Source organism: Eschrichtius robustus, chromosome 14, assembly GCF_028021215.1.
Source record: "Eschrichtius robustus isolate mEscRob2 chromosome 14, mEscRob2.pri, whole genome shotgun sequence".
Classification (NCBI taxonomy): domain Eukaryota; kingdom Metazoa; phylum Chordata; class Mammalia; order Artiodactyla; family Eschrichtiidae; genus Eschrichtius; species Eschrichtius robustus.
In genome coordinates, this window is record NC_090837.1 from 23438622 (window position 1) to 23454948 (window position 16327).

The window sequence follows — 16327 nt, forward strand, 5'->3', positions numbered from 1 at the left end:
TGTAAAAATACTTTGCATGTTGTAAAATGCTCTCCAGTATAGGCATTCGTTCAGCAGTTCCTCTTTGCGTACCTGCTGTATGCTGGGCACTGTGCTGGGTTTGAAGGGTCATGTCCAGATTGTGTGGCTAGGAAGAAAGGCAGGCTAATGCCTTTACCAGCCATCGGTGTGGTTCTGGGATGAAGGAGAGCAGCTGGCTCAGAAATCGTACCTCTCTGCCGTCCTTGAAGACCGCCCCAGTCCTGACACTTCTCTGGGGCTCCGGCCCCTGGGGTCCTCTCCCAGTGATGGGACGTTTGCGTGACCTTCTGCAAGGAGCACTGCTGAGTCGGAATCTGGTGCCTGATGCCAGGTTCTCCAGAGGAACAGATAGGGCACGTGCGCGCACACACACACAGACACATGCATGGAAGTTTATTGTGAGGAATTGGCTCACACCGTAATGAAGGCTGAGAAGTCCCAGATCTGTCGTTGGCGAGCTGGACACGCAGGAGAGCCGGTGATGTAAGTTCCAATCTGTCCACATCTGAAGGGGGAGGAGACCCGTGTCCCAGCTCAAAGGCAGGTAGGCAGGCAGGGAGTGCTCTCTTACTCCCCCTTTTTGTTCTATTCAGGCCCTCAGTGGATTGAATGGGGCCCACCCACATGGGGAGAGCAGTTTGCTTTCCTCAGTCTACAGGTTCCAATGTTAATCTCTCAGAAACGCCCTCACAGCCACACCTAGGATAATGTTTCACCAAATGTCTGGGCCCCCCGGGGCCCAGTCAAGTTGACACATAAAATGGACATCTCACCAGGGCTGACGTTCACTTAGAGCCTTCAGGTTTACTAAGCAGCTTCACACACTGCGTCTCATTTGGCTCTGTGACGACCCAGTGAGGGGGTCATTCCCCTCCTCTGTCCTGTAATTCTGATGCCACGGGCTCACCAGCCTAGCCATTTGAAGCAGGCCATGCTCACCTTAAACCCAAATCTCAACGCGCCAAGCCTTTTCCCTCTGGGCAGCAGGAAGTCTGTTCCTTTCCAGATCCCACTTCTCCAGCATGTGAGTGGCTTACGTGGCTGGTCTGTGAGTCTGTCCTCTGCCTCCAGTGCCCTGGCGCTCTCCACTCTTCCCCTCTGCTCCTTAGGCAGCAGGAGACTTTAATCAAAGTTGCCACGTGGGTTGGGTGTCATCTGTGGGCCAGACATCACTCAGCATTTCCACAAAGTCTGGATGTAATCAGGATGCTGAAGGAAGACGGGGCTCCACATAGAGGTCTGCCCTCGCTGAGCCTCAGCCTCGGTGGACTTGGACCCGGTGAGGACCGGGGGAGGCCAGCGCCCCCTCGGACACCTTCGTGACCATGTCATCACGTCTGTCTTGGCCTCACAGGGCCATAGGACACAGCTTTTACATTTAATATGCCCTTTGTTATTTTAATCATACTGATGAATCAGGGCACTCCTGGGTACTTCTATTTATTTAAAATCCATTGTGAGATGTTCTTTTACAGTCTGTCACAGAGGAAATATGAATTTATTAATTCAAAAATTATAACACCCTCATGCTGAGCTTGGAAATGGGCTCCAGTCAGCAACGTTTCTCAAGCCTACATTTCAAAGTCCCCCTCTGCCTGGCATTGCAACCACTCGTGTGCGTGTTTGTCTCCTCGTCTGGAAAAATGCCTTTGGGGGCTGCGTGTGCCCTCACCTGGCATGGTGCCTGGCACAGGTAGGTGCTTAATTACTGGTTCTGGGCTGGAATGGACTGGGGCTCCTGCCACACAGCACACTCACCCAAGCTCTGCGCTGGCGGAGCAGCCGGCTGGCAGTCAGGACACAGCAAATGGTGCCATTCGTTCAGCAAATGGTGGTTGAGCACCCGGTCTGTGTCGGGCACACGCTGGGTGCAGGGAGTGCAGCCTGGGTGCCGGCCCAGCCCTTTCCTGCAGCGGGTTCACAGGGGATGCAGCCAGCGGAGTGCGACACGAGCGGGCAGGGTGCAGGCTGCGGGGAGCAGGAGGGGGACACGGGACATGGGGAGCAGGAGGAGACTCAGGAGGTGCCGCGCTGGGCTGTGCTGGGTGCTGGACTGACGGGGCCTCGGAGCAGGCTTGCAGCAGCGCTCAGCGCCCTTTCTCTGCCGTTTCCCCACAGGGCCTGTGCCAGCAGTGAGACAGAGAGTGAAGCCGGAGACATCATGGACCAGCAGTTTGAGGAGATGAACAACAGGCTCAACTCGGTCACCGACCCCACTGGCTTTCTTCGGATGGTTCGCCGCAACAACCTCTTTAACAGGTATGTGTGGCCCTGCCTCCTGGGCTGGTGCCAGGCAGGGCGCCCGGCAGCGTGGATAGCGTGCTTTCGGGGGATGCTCCTTCTGGCTGCTTGGGCTTCTGGCTGGGATGTGAGTCTGCAGGAGCGAGCGTGGTACTCCCGGGCCCCCGCTCCCCGGGCCCGCCTTGGCTGGGACGGGAGGCCGCTTCTTCCCGTGACCTCGGAGCTGATTTCCCAGACACCAGGCAGAAGCCACACAGAGTGACTTCACATACTTCTTCGCCAGCTTTTGCCAGTAACTCACGGCCAGGCCCCTGTGTTGACCTTCCTGGCCTGAGACTGAGGGAGGCCCGAAAGAGTGGATGCCAGCATTGCTGGAGGGAGAGCCCGTCCAGACCCAGGCCCCATCTCCCCGTTACTTGACCAGATAGACCTCAGCGGCGTCGAGATGGGTCAGGGTTGAAATTGCCAACCAGCACACCCCTGCACCTTTTCACCGGGGGTGACAGCCGAGCTGCGTCCAAATAAACAGGGGCAGGCAGTTGGGGTTGAGGGACACCTGTCCCGCTGTCATTTGGTTGCCTGGCAACAACCTGGGAGTCACATTTGGAGAGACCTTTCCAGAAAGACATTCCAGACTCTCTGAGGTCCCTGCCTTTGAAGGGCAGCAGGTTGAGCCAGGCACACAGGAGGGAGTGACTGTGCTCTGGGTGGAGGCAGCCTCTGCCGGGCTGCCCTGTGTGGGGGGCGTTGTGTGCCCCGTCTGCTCCTACTCCAGGCCCTGGTTTCCTCTCATTATTGTGCTGTCACGGTGACAAACGTGTGTTTACTTTCCCAGGGGCGAGCTGAGTGGGACGGGAGCCAGGAGCTGGGGCTGTAGGAAGTGGCAACTTGGCTGAAAGGACGCCAGGACCTCAGTCTGGTTCACCCCCAGCTTCCTCTTCGGCCCTGCCCCCTTTGCAGGTGTCCCTCATGGCTTTAATTTTGTGGAGGGACAGGGCCAGGCGCGAGGAGGTGGGTCGGGCCCGGCTCCGCCCTCTGCTGCTGCTTCTCGGCCTCTGAGGCAGGTGATTCTCGACTCTGCCTGGTGCTGTGATCCATGGTTGTGAACTAGGGCGCGAAGAGCTTGGGGCTCAGGTCTGGCCTTGCCGCGTGCCAGCTGTGGGACCCTAGGCAGGCGACTTCACCACTGTCAGCCTGTTTCCTCGTTGCTGAAGTGGGAACAAGCTTCCTACTTTTCAGGGTTCCCTTAACATGAGAATTGAGGAGCTAATGTATGAACAACACATGACAGGCTTCCTAATGCACGTGTACTCGTGGTGACTTTCTACTGTTTTAGGTGTGAAGGACAGTGCTAAACTTGGATTCTTACGATAATGTGGGCGGACAAACTTTAGAAGGGGTGAAATTTGTATGTACCTGTGGAACAGGTGTTCACCACCTTGGGTTGCAGCCTCACCCGCCCTTTTTCTTCCTGTCCCATCTCATGTCCTTTGCTTGCAAGAGAGAGAGAGCCAGCGGCAGGCCGTCAGGCATCCATGGCCAGCCTGATCACAGGCATGCCTGTGGCCAGGAGCCCCTCCTCCAGGGCCTCCGGTGCTAAGGCAAGAAAGGGGTCAAACCAGATGTACCTGGGATCCTAGCTTATCACCCCTGGATGGTAGGTGGTGTGAATTTTGGATCATGGAGTTGCTTGCTTTGGGAAAATGTTTGTTGTCTTTCTGAGCAGCTCTGAGGTAGGTCCAGTGAGCACAGTACCATGGATTAGTTCATTGGTTCGTTTAAACAATGCGGTCTGTGCCCAGGGCCAGGCTGAGGACTGGGCCAGCCCTGAGGCTGGGAGGGGGCAGCAAGGCCTGCAGCACGGGAGCCTGGGCCTCACTGCCTGGCTACTCTGTGCCCAGCTCCCTCATCAGGGCCTGACCTGCTCGAAGCCTCAGGCCTGCCCTCAGGAAAACAAAGGGTTAGAAGTGGTCTCTGCACACCTTTCCAATCCTGACCTTCTAGAGACTTCTGAGGGCAGATCGGATGAGGGGAAACAGGCTGCATTCTTTCAGCTTCAGTGCAGGGAGCCAAAGGCCTAAGACAGTTGCCATGCTGTGTGCTCTCTGCTGTTTCCCGACAAGCCCAGGAAGAGGGGTCTCTGGCCTCCATCCTTCCAAGTGACCCACAGAGGCCAAGGTATCCTTGTCGGTTAAGATGGTGTGGGCCCTTGCAAACTTCCAGCCTATCCTCGAGTCTCGCAGCTGAGGGGCACACACGGGCTGGGAGGGTGGAGACCTGCCCCCACAGCAGGTGCAAAGCTGGGTTTCGGGTCCCACCTCCCAGCTGCCCTGCCGGCCTGTGTGCTGCCCTGCCCTGCGTGGGGTCCCAGGCAGGCCTTTCTTGCTGCCCCTTCGTGACCAGGAGGTGGGCTGGTTTGTCACTGGCTGGGACGGCAGAGCGCTTGTCCCTGGAGCCCACAGAGGTGAAGTGGAAGCAGCCGTGTGTGTAGCAGCACCAGCTCCCCTCTGCAGGGCCCTCCAGCCCCGTGATTCATGGGCTGCTTGGCTCTTTTGTTCCAGGCAGTTTGCTGGACTGGTTTGGCAATGAGGCTGCTGCAGCAGAGGCAAGTCAAGTGAGACTTGGCCTTAGAATTCTCTCTCTCCCCCTCTTTCTCTCTCTCTCTCTCTCCCCACTGCACAGCTAGCTTGGTCTTTGTTCTTGAGGTCTCCACAACCACTATTTTTCTTCTTGCCTGTGCACTTTGGCAGAAAACACAGTTGCATGTCGAGCCCAGGGCAGGCACTGCTAGTGAGGAAATGAGCAGTCTTCTCTCATTTAGCACCTGGCCCTGGGGGCCCCCACTGGGCAAAGCAGCAGCCCCCAGAGAGGGCTCTACCCCTCATCCTGCAGAAGGCTTGGGAAGTTATGCTGAGGGCTGGAAGGCCAGTGCGTGTATATGGGTGTGTGTGTGTGTGTGTATGTGTGTCTGAACCTAGGGGCAGTCAGCAGATCGCATTTGCTGCAGAAAAGAGGAAGAGGAACAGGACAGGCTTTCAGCTGCACCCGGATTCTGGGTCCTAGGGCTGTGCCTTGGCATTGCAGGTGCGCCCAGCCAGAATCCATTAGGACCGGAATCCCAGAGAAATGTTCTGACTTCTGTTGCCACCACTGGTGCAACATGCGTGCTAGGTCTTTACTTTTTCACTTTATGGCAGTATGTGTGATATGATGCAGAAAGGGGCTTTCCTGTTGCCCAGACATCAGTGGCTAGAGCCAAAGCAGAGGGCAACGAAGTGTCAGGGCTCCCCATTCTAGAGAGGGGGCCAGAGCCCTCCCTCAGCTTTGCAGCCTCCAGCTAGCACCCCGGCCACACACACCCCCAAAAGAAGACCGGGTGGGCGAATCGGCAAGTGAGCCTCCTTGGCCTGGTCGGGGTCCTCCAAGAGAGTCAGTGACCAAGACTGGGGGTCCTGCAGGAAGAAAAGGAGGCACCACCATCCTGTGGGACCAGCCTCCCGTGACTGGGCAGGAGAGAAGAGACCAAAGAGAGGGGCTGCCCTGGTGTGGTCTGGGTGCCCACGCCTAGTGTGGCACAGAGGCGTGCCTTCCCAATGGGCGGGTCACATGGGCTCAGCGACAGAGCTAGCATTAGGATCTGTGTCTGGCCATCTCCCAAGACAGTGCTCTAGCTCCCAGATCCCCACCCATCTAATGCTCCTGCCAGATGATCACTCAGCCTTTGCTTGAACTCCTCCAGTGAGAGGGAGCTCACCACCTCCTGAGGCGGTGCATTCTGTCTTTGGACAACACTGACTAATACAGCTCTGGGGTTCTTTATAAATGAGTGAGTGAGACTTCACAGGTTTGTGGGGGGGACAGGCTTGGACCCACAAATCACCCATGGGTGCAAGGCCCTTTGGAAAGGGGGTTTCTGTGTTAGCATCAGCTGGGCAGGCCACCACACACAGGGTCCTCTTCTCTCCATCCCTGAGCACATAATAAGCCCGTCCCCCCATGACTGCCCAGCTTGGGCCCTGAATGGGGTCATCAGGCAAAGCCTGTGCAAGGCTGGCCTGGGCATCAGGTTTTTCCAAGGCGACCATCCCCAGGCTTGGCCATGGAACCTCATGCACATTGCAGCAAAGAGCAGAGTGGGCAGCGGCTGTGGTTTCTGCAGGAGGGCAGTCCCAGGCCCCTTGGTGGTACGTGTGTCACAGCCCTTGACCACCATTCCCAGGAGAGCCCAAGAGCAAGAGAAGAGAAGCCTCATGCAGCCCAGATTCATCCCTGGGCTTGAGAGGAGTTGGCGTCGCTGGAAGAGCAGGGGTCTCTGCCTGAGCCCACCACCCAAGGAGGGACCAGACCAGTGAGCCAGGTGCTTGGTGATTAGGTAGGTGAGCAGGCAGAAAGCACCGACAGCTTATTGAATAAGTACTTAAAATGCAGCACTTGACAGCCTTCATCTCCCCGAGGAGACAGCCCTTCACGTGAGGATGTTCATGGCGGAGTCACTGAATGCTACCAGAGTCCTTTTTTTTTAATTGAATTGAGGCATCTCTGGCTGCTTGAATATAATGGATTTGCCAATTTATCTTTCCACTGGTACCTTAAAACCCAGGTACTTGTTCAAATCTCAGGCCAGCCAGCCCCTGTTCCCTCAGAAGATGCAGTTCAGAGCCCCGGAGGGGATTTTGGAGCATCCAGGTCAGGGCTGGGGGTGGGGAGGAGGGAACCCAAGTGGTTTCACAGGCAGCAGGTGCCCATGAAACAGGAGCTCGGCTCTGTCTGCCAGGGCCGCTCCCAGCTCCTCGGCTGTGAGGCAGGAGGCCCCCCTGAGAAAGGTGGGGGGCTCTGGAGGAGTGGAGGCAGGACCCCCCCAGGCCCAGGACCCTGCTGCTGTGAGCACAGACAGGAAGCCTCCTGAACTGGCCACTGGAAAGTGAAAACATGTGATAAAGACCTCAGAGAAGGTGAGGAGCCAGGCGCCTGAGCAAAGCGGCCGCACCTAGAACGAGCTCAGCACTGTGGCAGGAGGCCTCCTCCTTCTCCTGGCCCTGGACAGCCTGACCTGGGTGCGCCCTGTGCACAGACGGCCTGGAGTACAGTGCTCAGTGCAGCGTCTGCCATCCTGGGTGACGGGGCACATCAGACGAGGGTTCAGGGCCTGAGGCTGTGGCAGCGCTGGGCCTTGGGCTCCCCAGCCTCCTGTTGCCTGACTGCATTGCCAGCGGGGCCCTGCCCATGACCTGGGCCTTAGGTGAGATGCTTAACCTAGAGTCTCTGTTTACTCAGCTGTGACAGTGGAGGTGCGGGGGGTGCGGGTGAGACCTGCCTGGTGGGAGGATTCCAGTGATGGCCACGGGTCAGCCCGGCCTGGCCCACCCCAGGAGAGGCCCCCTGTCCCATGGTTCTCTCCTGTCCTCTCCCTCCAGTTGCCCTAAAGATGCCAGACGTGCCCTGGGTGAGTGCTCCTGGCTCAGCTCACTCTGCAGCCCTGTCAGATGGGAAGGACCCGAGTGCCTGGCGGGGAATTGAGCACAGAGGGGAGGACACGGGAAAGGTGGGAAAGGAGAAGACCCTCCAAGGCGCAGGGGGGAAGCCTGCGAGGCAGGCATCCCTGCTTCTCAGCACCTGGAAGAGCAAAGCTGGCTCCTCGGTCAGCTCGCCTGTCATGCTTTCATGAAACGCCCCTTTCCTCGCTGCTCCCCTGTATTCTGCCCGGTCCCTGCCCCTCCTCAGACAAGGGAGGCCTGTTCCAGTCCCGCCCCTGGGTGGAAGTGCGTGCGGAGCCCTGGGAAGTCCTTGCGAATCTCTGGGATGCACCAAGCTTAGGTTTGGGCTCCTCCCTCTGCGCCGAGAGACAGGCGGGACGGGTGGGATCTCTGGGCCAGGCTGGCTGCCACCATCCCTGGGGTCTTCAGCCTGGGTGGGGCCCCTCCCTTAGTCTCACCTGAGGGGGGCTGAGCCCCTGCTCCCCCATTTCCGCTGCTCACCTCTCTCTCCGTCTTTGACTGTGAAAGCTGAGAAACCAGTGTGTGTGTTGGGGTGGGGGGTGGGGGGTGGGTCCCCCGGGTGGGTCCCCCCCCACAGTAACTCTGCACGTGACCTCACTCCCCTCCTCAGCAGAGCCCTGACGGGAAGCCAGGGCAACCAGCTTGTGCTGAGTGTGGCAGTTCGGGCCGAGCCTTCCAAGCGCACATCCCCCAGGTGTCCCACGGCCTCCCCGGATGCCCGGTAGGCGCACGCCCGCCCCAGACGGGGCCGTGGCGTGGGGCACGTCAGTGTGTGAGCCCGAGCGAGTCCCAGTGCACAGGGTCTTCTGCAGGCCCAGGCAGTTATAAATCCCCCTGCCTGGGGAATAGATCTCTTCATTCCTGCAGGGAGATTCATGAGCCGCAAGTGCTACCCAGACCGCCTGGCTTTTGTCATCATTCCGGAGACATAAACTACCCCGATGCCTCTGCCCTGCCCGGGAGCGCTCCACATATCACCTCGTAGCTCTGCATCCTGCTGGTGCAGAGACCAGGCAGCTCCCCCCTTGCCTGCCTGCCTGCTGTCTCCCTGGATGCGTGCTCAGTCCCTCCGTTTCCCATTACCACACAGATGGCTGAGCCGCAGAGAAAACGAATATTTCTCCAGAAGTAGATTAATAAACATCATCTGAGGAATGAGCTGGTAAAGACCACGATGTGGTGTGAGAAAATCCTCTCTGCTGAGAGCTGGACTGTCAATTAGCCCGATGGGGTCCCTGGCAATAAATGGAGGCCTCACGGAAAGCGAGTCAGCGCCCCCTGCTGGAGCCGCGTGGTGGAGCAGCTGGGAGTCCCGGGAGCCCGGCCCTCCTTCCTGCTCCCACGAAATCTGGGAGAGGCTGCCCGCTGTCAACGTCACCTTTGTGGACCCAGCAGCGGGGAGGGCAGCGATCGGAGGCAAGTGCAGGTTGCTCAGTGTGTCCTGAAGGCTGGGAGGACAAAATAAAACCCCTCCCTCCCTGGCAGTTGGGAGGCCTGACCCTGCCCTGGCCGGCAGCCTCGTCCAGGCTCTTGGCCTCTCTGATCTGTAGAAGAGGAACCTCCCCACCTCCTAGGGTCCTGAGAGCGAGATGTGGGTGTGGCAGGCTTGGCAGGAGCCTGAATAGGGGCCCAGCCCCTCCTGCGGCTCACTCTCTTGCCACGGGGAAACGTTTCCACCCTGTCAAAGCACCATCCTCTCATCTGCCTCCAGATTGCCCAGGCAGAGAGAAGTCAGCCAGGCTGAAAGGGCCCGCAGAAATCAGAGCAGTGCCATCACCGAGGCCCCACCCCGTGGCCGTGCTTCCGCAGTGTGATGGATGCACTGGGCCGTGGCGACAATACCAGGAAGGAGGACAGCAGGGAGCGGACCATCCCACACATCTGCTCACACCTGTCAACCACTCCGGCCTGGGGCTCAGAGCCCAGGGGACCGTGGCCGCTTGGCTGTGACTCTGAATCCCGACCACAGGGACGTGCATTGGCGACGCCGACTTTCCAGACAGATTGCAGCGCCGGAGGGCTGTGCTTACGCCCTGCCACCGACACGGGCAAGCTCAGGGAGGGCTCTAGGGCTGTGGCCAGCAGAGCGGTTAAAAGAGCCACCGCAGTTTTGATGGCTTCCTAGAGTGAGTAGATTTTTAATTTTTTAAAACTAGAAGAGACCTGCAAGGCATTTAGTCTACCCGTTTCGTTTTACAATCAAGGAAAAGTGGGGAGCAGAGAAGTGACATGCCTTGGCAGAGTCACACGGCGGCAGCTCTGTTGTCCGGGAACGTCCCCCCAGCCCAGGGAAGGAGCTTGACCGCTCGGCTCCTCTGAAATGTGGCGCATCTTTGTGCAGATCTCCGGGCAGGCGCACCCCTGTGAGAGCCGCTGTAGGTCACTGTGAATGTTGTAGCAAAAACAGAAGCAACACACACAGGGAGCTTGTTGATTGCAGTCTGTCCAAGGCAGCTCTGTGGAGGTGAGGAAACCACTGCTCGCTACTGTGACCCTGGTGGGTCCTAGCCTGAGACCCGGCCCCCGCCCCCAGCCCCCGGAAGCGTACAGATGCCCAGAGAGAGTGTCCCTGGAAACCTCCGCCAAGCAACACGTGCCGCGACCGGCCGTGTGTTTACCAGCCCCGACCAAGGACATCGACTGGCTTCCCACCTGAACTGGCCGGGAGTGAGGGCGCTGAGTCCCAGCCTGGTCCCAGCCCTGGAGACCAGCAGGAGGCCTTCAGGGAAGGGTGAAGACCGCAGAGCCTTCCTCTGATGAGCCCTGCAAGGAATCGGCCTGGGGGAGGAGCTTCCTGTTCAGGCAGGCCTGGTGCTGAAGGGGGTGGGCCGGCCTCGGCAGCGCGAGCCCAGAGGCCAGCCGCCCTGCCGCCTCACCTCTCCAGCCCGTAGCCCCACCCTCCATACATTTGCCCCCAACACTCTGCCCCAAGCACCCCAGTGCTCCATTCCCAACACTGGTGCCTCCCTCTGCGCTGTCCCTGGGCTTGGAATGGCCTTCCCCCTCCTTGTCCACAGGCAGTCTAACTCCAGATCGCCCCCTGTGCCCACAGCAAATGGTCCTCTCCCAGAAAGCCCTCCCTCGGCTCTGCCTGACCAGCAGCTAGTCAGGGTCTTATGCCCCGGACCCCTGCTGGCGCTCTTCCCTTCTCTACATACAGCCTAGTGCCGGGACCCATGGGTCAGCCCCTATGTGGACCCACGTGCCTGGCACATGGCGGGGTAGTGATGCGTGTGGAGTGGGTTAGCATTGTTGGGCCCCTTTAGATGCCTCTGGCACTTCATGGGTTCAATAGAAAGGCAACCCAGCCCACTTCCACCCTCCTGCCCAGGGCTTCTCACTCATTGTCCCATCAGCTGAGACTCCCAACACCTTTCAGGTTCTGGATGCTTTGCAGTCATCCTCCCCTATCTGACACTCTCTGCAGCATTTTCCCTTTCTGCAGATGCAAAAAGTGAGGCCGAGAGGGCGAGAGACTTGCCCCAGGCTGGGACCCGTGCCCACAGGTCTGTCCATCGCACAGCTCCCCACCCCCTCCTGCCTTCCCTGTGCAGCTTGGTCATGCTGGTCTCCTTGTACCAGGGGAGCTCGGGATGTGGAGCTGGGTCTCTTTCTCCAGTAGGAGCTATTTAGTTTAGGGCCTTGGGGTTTGTGGAGCGCCCCATCAGTCACTGTTAGGACTTGTGGCCACACCGTTGTCTGGGAACATGGCACTCCCTGGATGTCTGTGGCCAGATTAATCAGACTCAGGTGCCTCAAGTGGGGTAACAAGCCCACAGTCCAGGAGACACATGTCTAAAGAGTGAAGTGAGGGGTGTGTGGGGCAGGGTGCTGCAGTCCTGCCACCCCCACGTGCTGTTCTGCTGGCATCCCGGGCTCCCCAGGCTGCGAGTGCACACAGGCCGTGTGTAAGAGCACACGGTGCCGTGACAGACACTGCGCGTCACTCCAGCACATCTCTGGAGGGCAGTTTGGTGCTCGCTCCTTCAGGGGAGAAATGCTCTTTGCCGTGTATTCCAGGGAATTAAGTGAGCCTCTGAGTGTCACTGCAGGGTTATCTGTGCTTCACTGGCTCTGATGGCAAAGACATGCCACAGCCCCAGTCGCTTGTAACTACATGCTTTCTGAGTGAGGGTGATGTAGGAGCGGCCGTGAGCGGGCTCGCAGGCCCTCCGAGCCCTCTCCTCTTTCTTCTCTTGCTGGAGCAGGGTAGGGGCTGAGGGTGCTCACAGCCTGGCTTGGCATGACCCTAGGATTTAGAAGTGGGACACTGCTGAGAACACCACAAAGGGTGGGGGAAGGCCAGGGACAGAAGCCATGCCTCAAAAACGCAAACGCATCTTTCAGATCATTTCTCTAGATGGTCATGGATCCTGGCCTGGCCCAGGAAGGAAAGCCGTGTTCTGCTTTTCCTTAGGTAATAACCACAGAGCTGCCACTGCCAGCCGCCCAGAGTACTTACTTGGCCACGTGTCTGGTGTGAGACCTGGTCTCTGCCTTAAGGTCCTTGAGTGCATAGCAGAAACTCCAGAACTGTGCACGGTGTCTGGATCAAGGCTGAGAGCCCACTGACTGTCTAGTAGTCATGTGGGGGCCGCCACCAGAGGCTGTGCTGGGGCCACGCTAGCCACGCCGAGGGGCGGGTTCAGAAAGACTCGTGGGGCAGCCTGGTCCTTGCAGTGGAGATGGGTTTGTTTCCCTACCTGCCGTCTCTTCTGCTCACCTGTGCCGTTTGTCCTCTGTTGGTCCCCAGGGCCTGCGTCAGTGCCTGGCAGGTAGCCAGTGCTCAGGAAACATTTTCTCAATGCATCAGTGACTCAATGAATGTTGTCGGCCTGTGTTGGGAGTGTGAAACTTGGGGTCCTTGGGGTTGAAAATACCACCTGTACTAATAAAATTTTGCCTGGAAACTTTGGAACATAAATTAAAAAGGAAAACAATACCTGCAGCTGCGCCTGAGCTGACCACCTCCCCATGAGGGGCCTCGGGCTGTGCTGGGGCTCCGGTGGGGGCCGGAGGCTGACCTGAGCCCAGGTTGGGGCCAACAGGATCCTCGTTGGCCCCAACAAGGCCAGCGCCCTGGACATTAGTTGGTCTTGGGGCACCGTCTTCCGAGCAGTTTGGTGGCTGCCCCGATTCTCATGGTCCTCATGTCTGCCTGCCCAGTCGCTCCACACAAGGATGTAATTAAATCCTTTGAAGAGCACTTCAGGACATTTGATTATGCAGAAGAACTCCACAGCCGTGTAAGCTGTTGTGCGCAGCTGGGCCGCCCTGTGGTGTCTGTCAGTGCTCACTGTGCTGTGAACAGTACCTGAGGGGGAGGGGGCGAGGCCACAGGGAGGGAGGCCGGCGTGTCCTGCTGGGTGGCCTCCCCGCTGCCTCCTCCAGGAACAGGAACGGAGCCTGTGCCCGATGTCACCCCCGTCCTTCTCTCCCCAGGAGCTGCCAGAGCACGACCAGCCTGGTCGGCAACACCACGTCGCCCGTCAAGGACGGGACCTCCTCTCTTCCCAGGAGGCAGAGCTCGTTCGCCAGGCCGCCGCTCCGCGCTCTGTACGACCTGCTCGTGGCACCCATGGAAGGGGTAAGTGCCCGGCCCACGGCTCCTTGGCGTCAGGACGCGTCACTTCCCGCTCAGCACCCCTGCACCCCCGAGACAAAAAACAGGCTCCTGAGACAGAAGAGGGTTTCCAGACATGGGGCTTCTCCGACCAACTTCTCAGTCAGCGTCCGGAAGCCCAAGTGGGCATGTGTGCTGGGTTGGCTGCTGGTTAGTGGATAGGCCCTGAGCTCCAAGTGGGCAGATCCGGGTTCAGGTCCCAGCCCGGCTCCTTACTGGCCGGCTGGTCAGTTTGGCCTCCGTGACCTCAGGTGCAGGTGAGACGCTGCTCCTTCCCACCTTGCTCGCCAGACTTGGGGAGGCCTGGGGTGCGGGGCTGCACGCATCTCCCCCATCTCCTCAGCAGTCAGCGCTGCCCCACCCACTGCTCATCTGAGGGTCTCGCCTGAGCAGCTTCAAGCCCAGGGCTGCTTCCTGGTGAGAACAGACCCTTGGCCTCTGCCCTTGTCAGGACTCACTCCACCACAGGGTCCAGCGGCAGAGACGCCCTTGCACTTGTGATTTCTCGAGAAGGTTGAGCGCGGCTACTGACGGGTTTCTGTGGCCCTAGTCTCTGCACGTCACTTTTCAATCCAGATGTGGCTATGTAACTGGTGGGAGGGTGAGAGGGGAGGGCTGCCAAAGGGCTCAGGGATCTTGTGAATCTGAATGGTGAGCCCATCAGATGCTTTTGTACACGACTGTGTATTAGTCAGCTCTGGCTGCTGTAACAAAATGCTGCCGACTGGGGCTTAAACAACCGACGTTTATTTCTCACAGTTCTGGAGGCTGGAAGTCCCAGATTCTTGGTGGGAGACCTCTTCCTGGCTTGAAAACAGCTACTTTCGCACGTGTCCTCACGTGATGGAGAGAAAGACAGAGACAGAGAGACAGGGAGAGCGAGCACACTCAGGTTTCTTCTTCTTCTAAGGACACTAATCCCATCATGGAGGTCCTGCCCTCATGACCTCATCTAAACTGAATTATCTCCCCAAGGTCCCACCTCCAAATACCATCACACTGGGGGCCTAGGGCATGAACATATACATTTGGGGGGGACACAAACATCCAGTTCACTACAGGCCCCTAGGAAAGTCCAGGTACCTGCAGCAAGTGGAGGCTGTGCTCCTGGAGGGCCCAGCTCTCAGCTGGGGAGGGTGGGGATTGACGGGGCCTCAGGGAGCCAGCCTGTGTGTCCCTCCTAGCAGCTCCCCACAGCCAGGTGGGAGAATCGTCTCACAGGTGTTGGAGTGGCCCATCAGCAGCTCTCTTCCACTTTTGCCAACTGACAGAGGTGAGGTGCATCCTCAAGGTGTCCTCACCTTGACAGTGATCCCTTCACCCTCAGGAAATGCCAGTGCATCTCCTGGCCTGGCCTTCCCAGGATGTGTGTCAACTTGCCTGATATTTTTCAGGAGGCTGCACTGCCTGGTGGTGCCCTCTGGACTTCCCTCACTCAGGGACACGGGGGTGGAGGGAAGCACAGAGCCTCTAGGAGCTGGAAGGCTGGACTCGTGTCTAGCACTGCCTTTTCCTGGCTAGGTGACCTTGGCCAAGCTGGTACCCCTCCTTGAGTACCTGTGTCCTCATTAGAAATTGAGGACGATGTCACCGAGCCGAGCCATCTCTGTGTCCCTTGCAGCTGGCACGGGGCCTGGTGCATGTTGGCACTCAGTAAAGTTTATAGATGGTACGTGGTCCAAAGCTGCATTTGGTATTTAGGTCTAGTCTGGATACAAAGCAGAAGACCCAAGGCAGAAGTCAGCTAATGGGTTTTCTGTGGCCGCTCTTTTGTGGCAGCTGGGAGCTTTCCAAGAGGTTATCGAGCAGAAGGAAGGGGCTGTGCCTACCCTGGAGCAGCTTTGAGTCTGTGAGCCCCCGACCCTGTCAACCAGCCCGGTGCTGGTTCTGGCTTACTTCTGGGTAGGTCCCAAGTCCAGTGACGTGCCTGCAGGGGACTCACACCTGAGCGTTGTTTGTTTTGCTGGTTGACCCCTCCCCTTTTGGCCAGAGAAGGGGCTCTTCCCTTGTATCAAAGACAGAAATCCTCGGGGTGGAGAGCAGCGGGAAGAGGCTGGGGGCGGAGAGAGGCAACCCCTCCCTCCATCCATTGCAGCGTTTCCACCCGGGGGGAGAGGCTGCTACAGCCACGAGTCATCCTTGAAGGGGTCCCGTGAGTTTATAAACTCTGCCCTGTGTTTTTTAGACAGTTTTTCTCTCTGAGGACTTTCCCCTGTGACTTAAAGAATATAAACATGCCAGTGGGATTAGTGATTGCTTGTGTCTGGACATCTGTGCTCCTCCAGGGGTGCCGGGAAGGGGAAGATTTATGGACTCGAGCCCCAAACGAGTTAGAACAGTGATCGAAGTCATGTCTTTATACAGTTGACTAAGGAAGGAAACCCCGGCCCCCCGACGTGCGTGCCGGCGTCCTGAGGCTGCGGCAGCCCCTCTGTGCTCGGGAACGGCACGTGTGAACAGGTGTGACCCTCAGGGGTGTGTCTCGTCTTGAAGTGAGGCATTTAGTTTGAGAGCATTTAGTTCCTGATATTTAGTCCTTTTGTGACTGAGGAGTTTGAACACAGTGAAGGAGTTAGGCTGCCTCAAAAGAGATGTGGAGTAAAACCTTTCAGAGGTCGTTAAAGTAAATGATCAGGGCAAGAGCTTTTCCTTGGCTGACTAATGGGACTCACTGCGGTTCAGTAAAACCACTTCACCGAAGAGCTGGGATCTAATCAGGAGTTCCTTCCCTCCGCATTTCATCCCCTCATTCACGTGTTTCTTGACACGTGCCAGGCACAGCCGGGCGCACACCAGGCACAGAGGAGACTGGGGGCGGGGGCGGTTTGCCGGGTATGGCGCTCATGGACCGTGCTCCCGCTCAGCGCACTGCCCGGTGGAGGAGGTGGACGACTGCTGGTTCCCGCCCTGCTCCAGAGGCCACTAGAGGGCGACACGGCACCGTCCG

The 16327-nt window shown here is 58.3% G+C and overlaps 1 protein-coding gene across 4 annotated transcripts in view; it reads left to right on the forward strand.

Moving 5' to 3' along the window:
• TTC28 (tetratricopeptide repeat domain 28) overlaps window positions 1–16327 on the forward strand; it is a 587442-nt gene that overhangs the window by 546724 nt on the left and 24391 nt on the right. For all 4 annotated transcript variants that reach the window (XM_068563682.1, XM_068563683.1, XM_068563684.1 and 1 more), the window contains 2 exons: window positions 2140–2280; window positions 13200–13344. In XM_068563682.1, the coding sequence (XP_068419783.1) occupies window positions 2140–2280; window positions 13200–13344 (286 nt within the window). The remainder of the gene's footprint in view (window positions 1–2139; window positions 2281–13199; window positions 13345–16327) is intronic.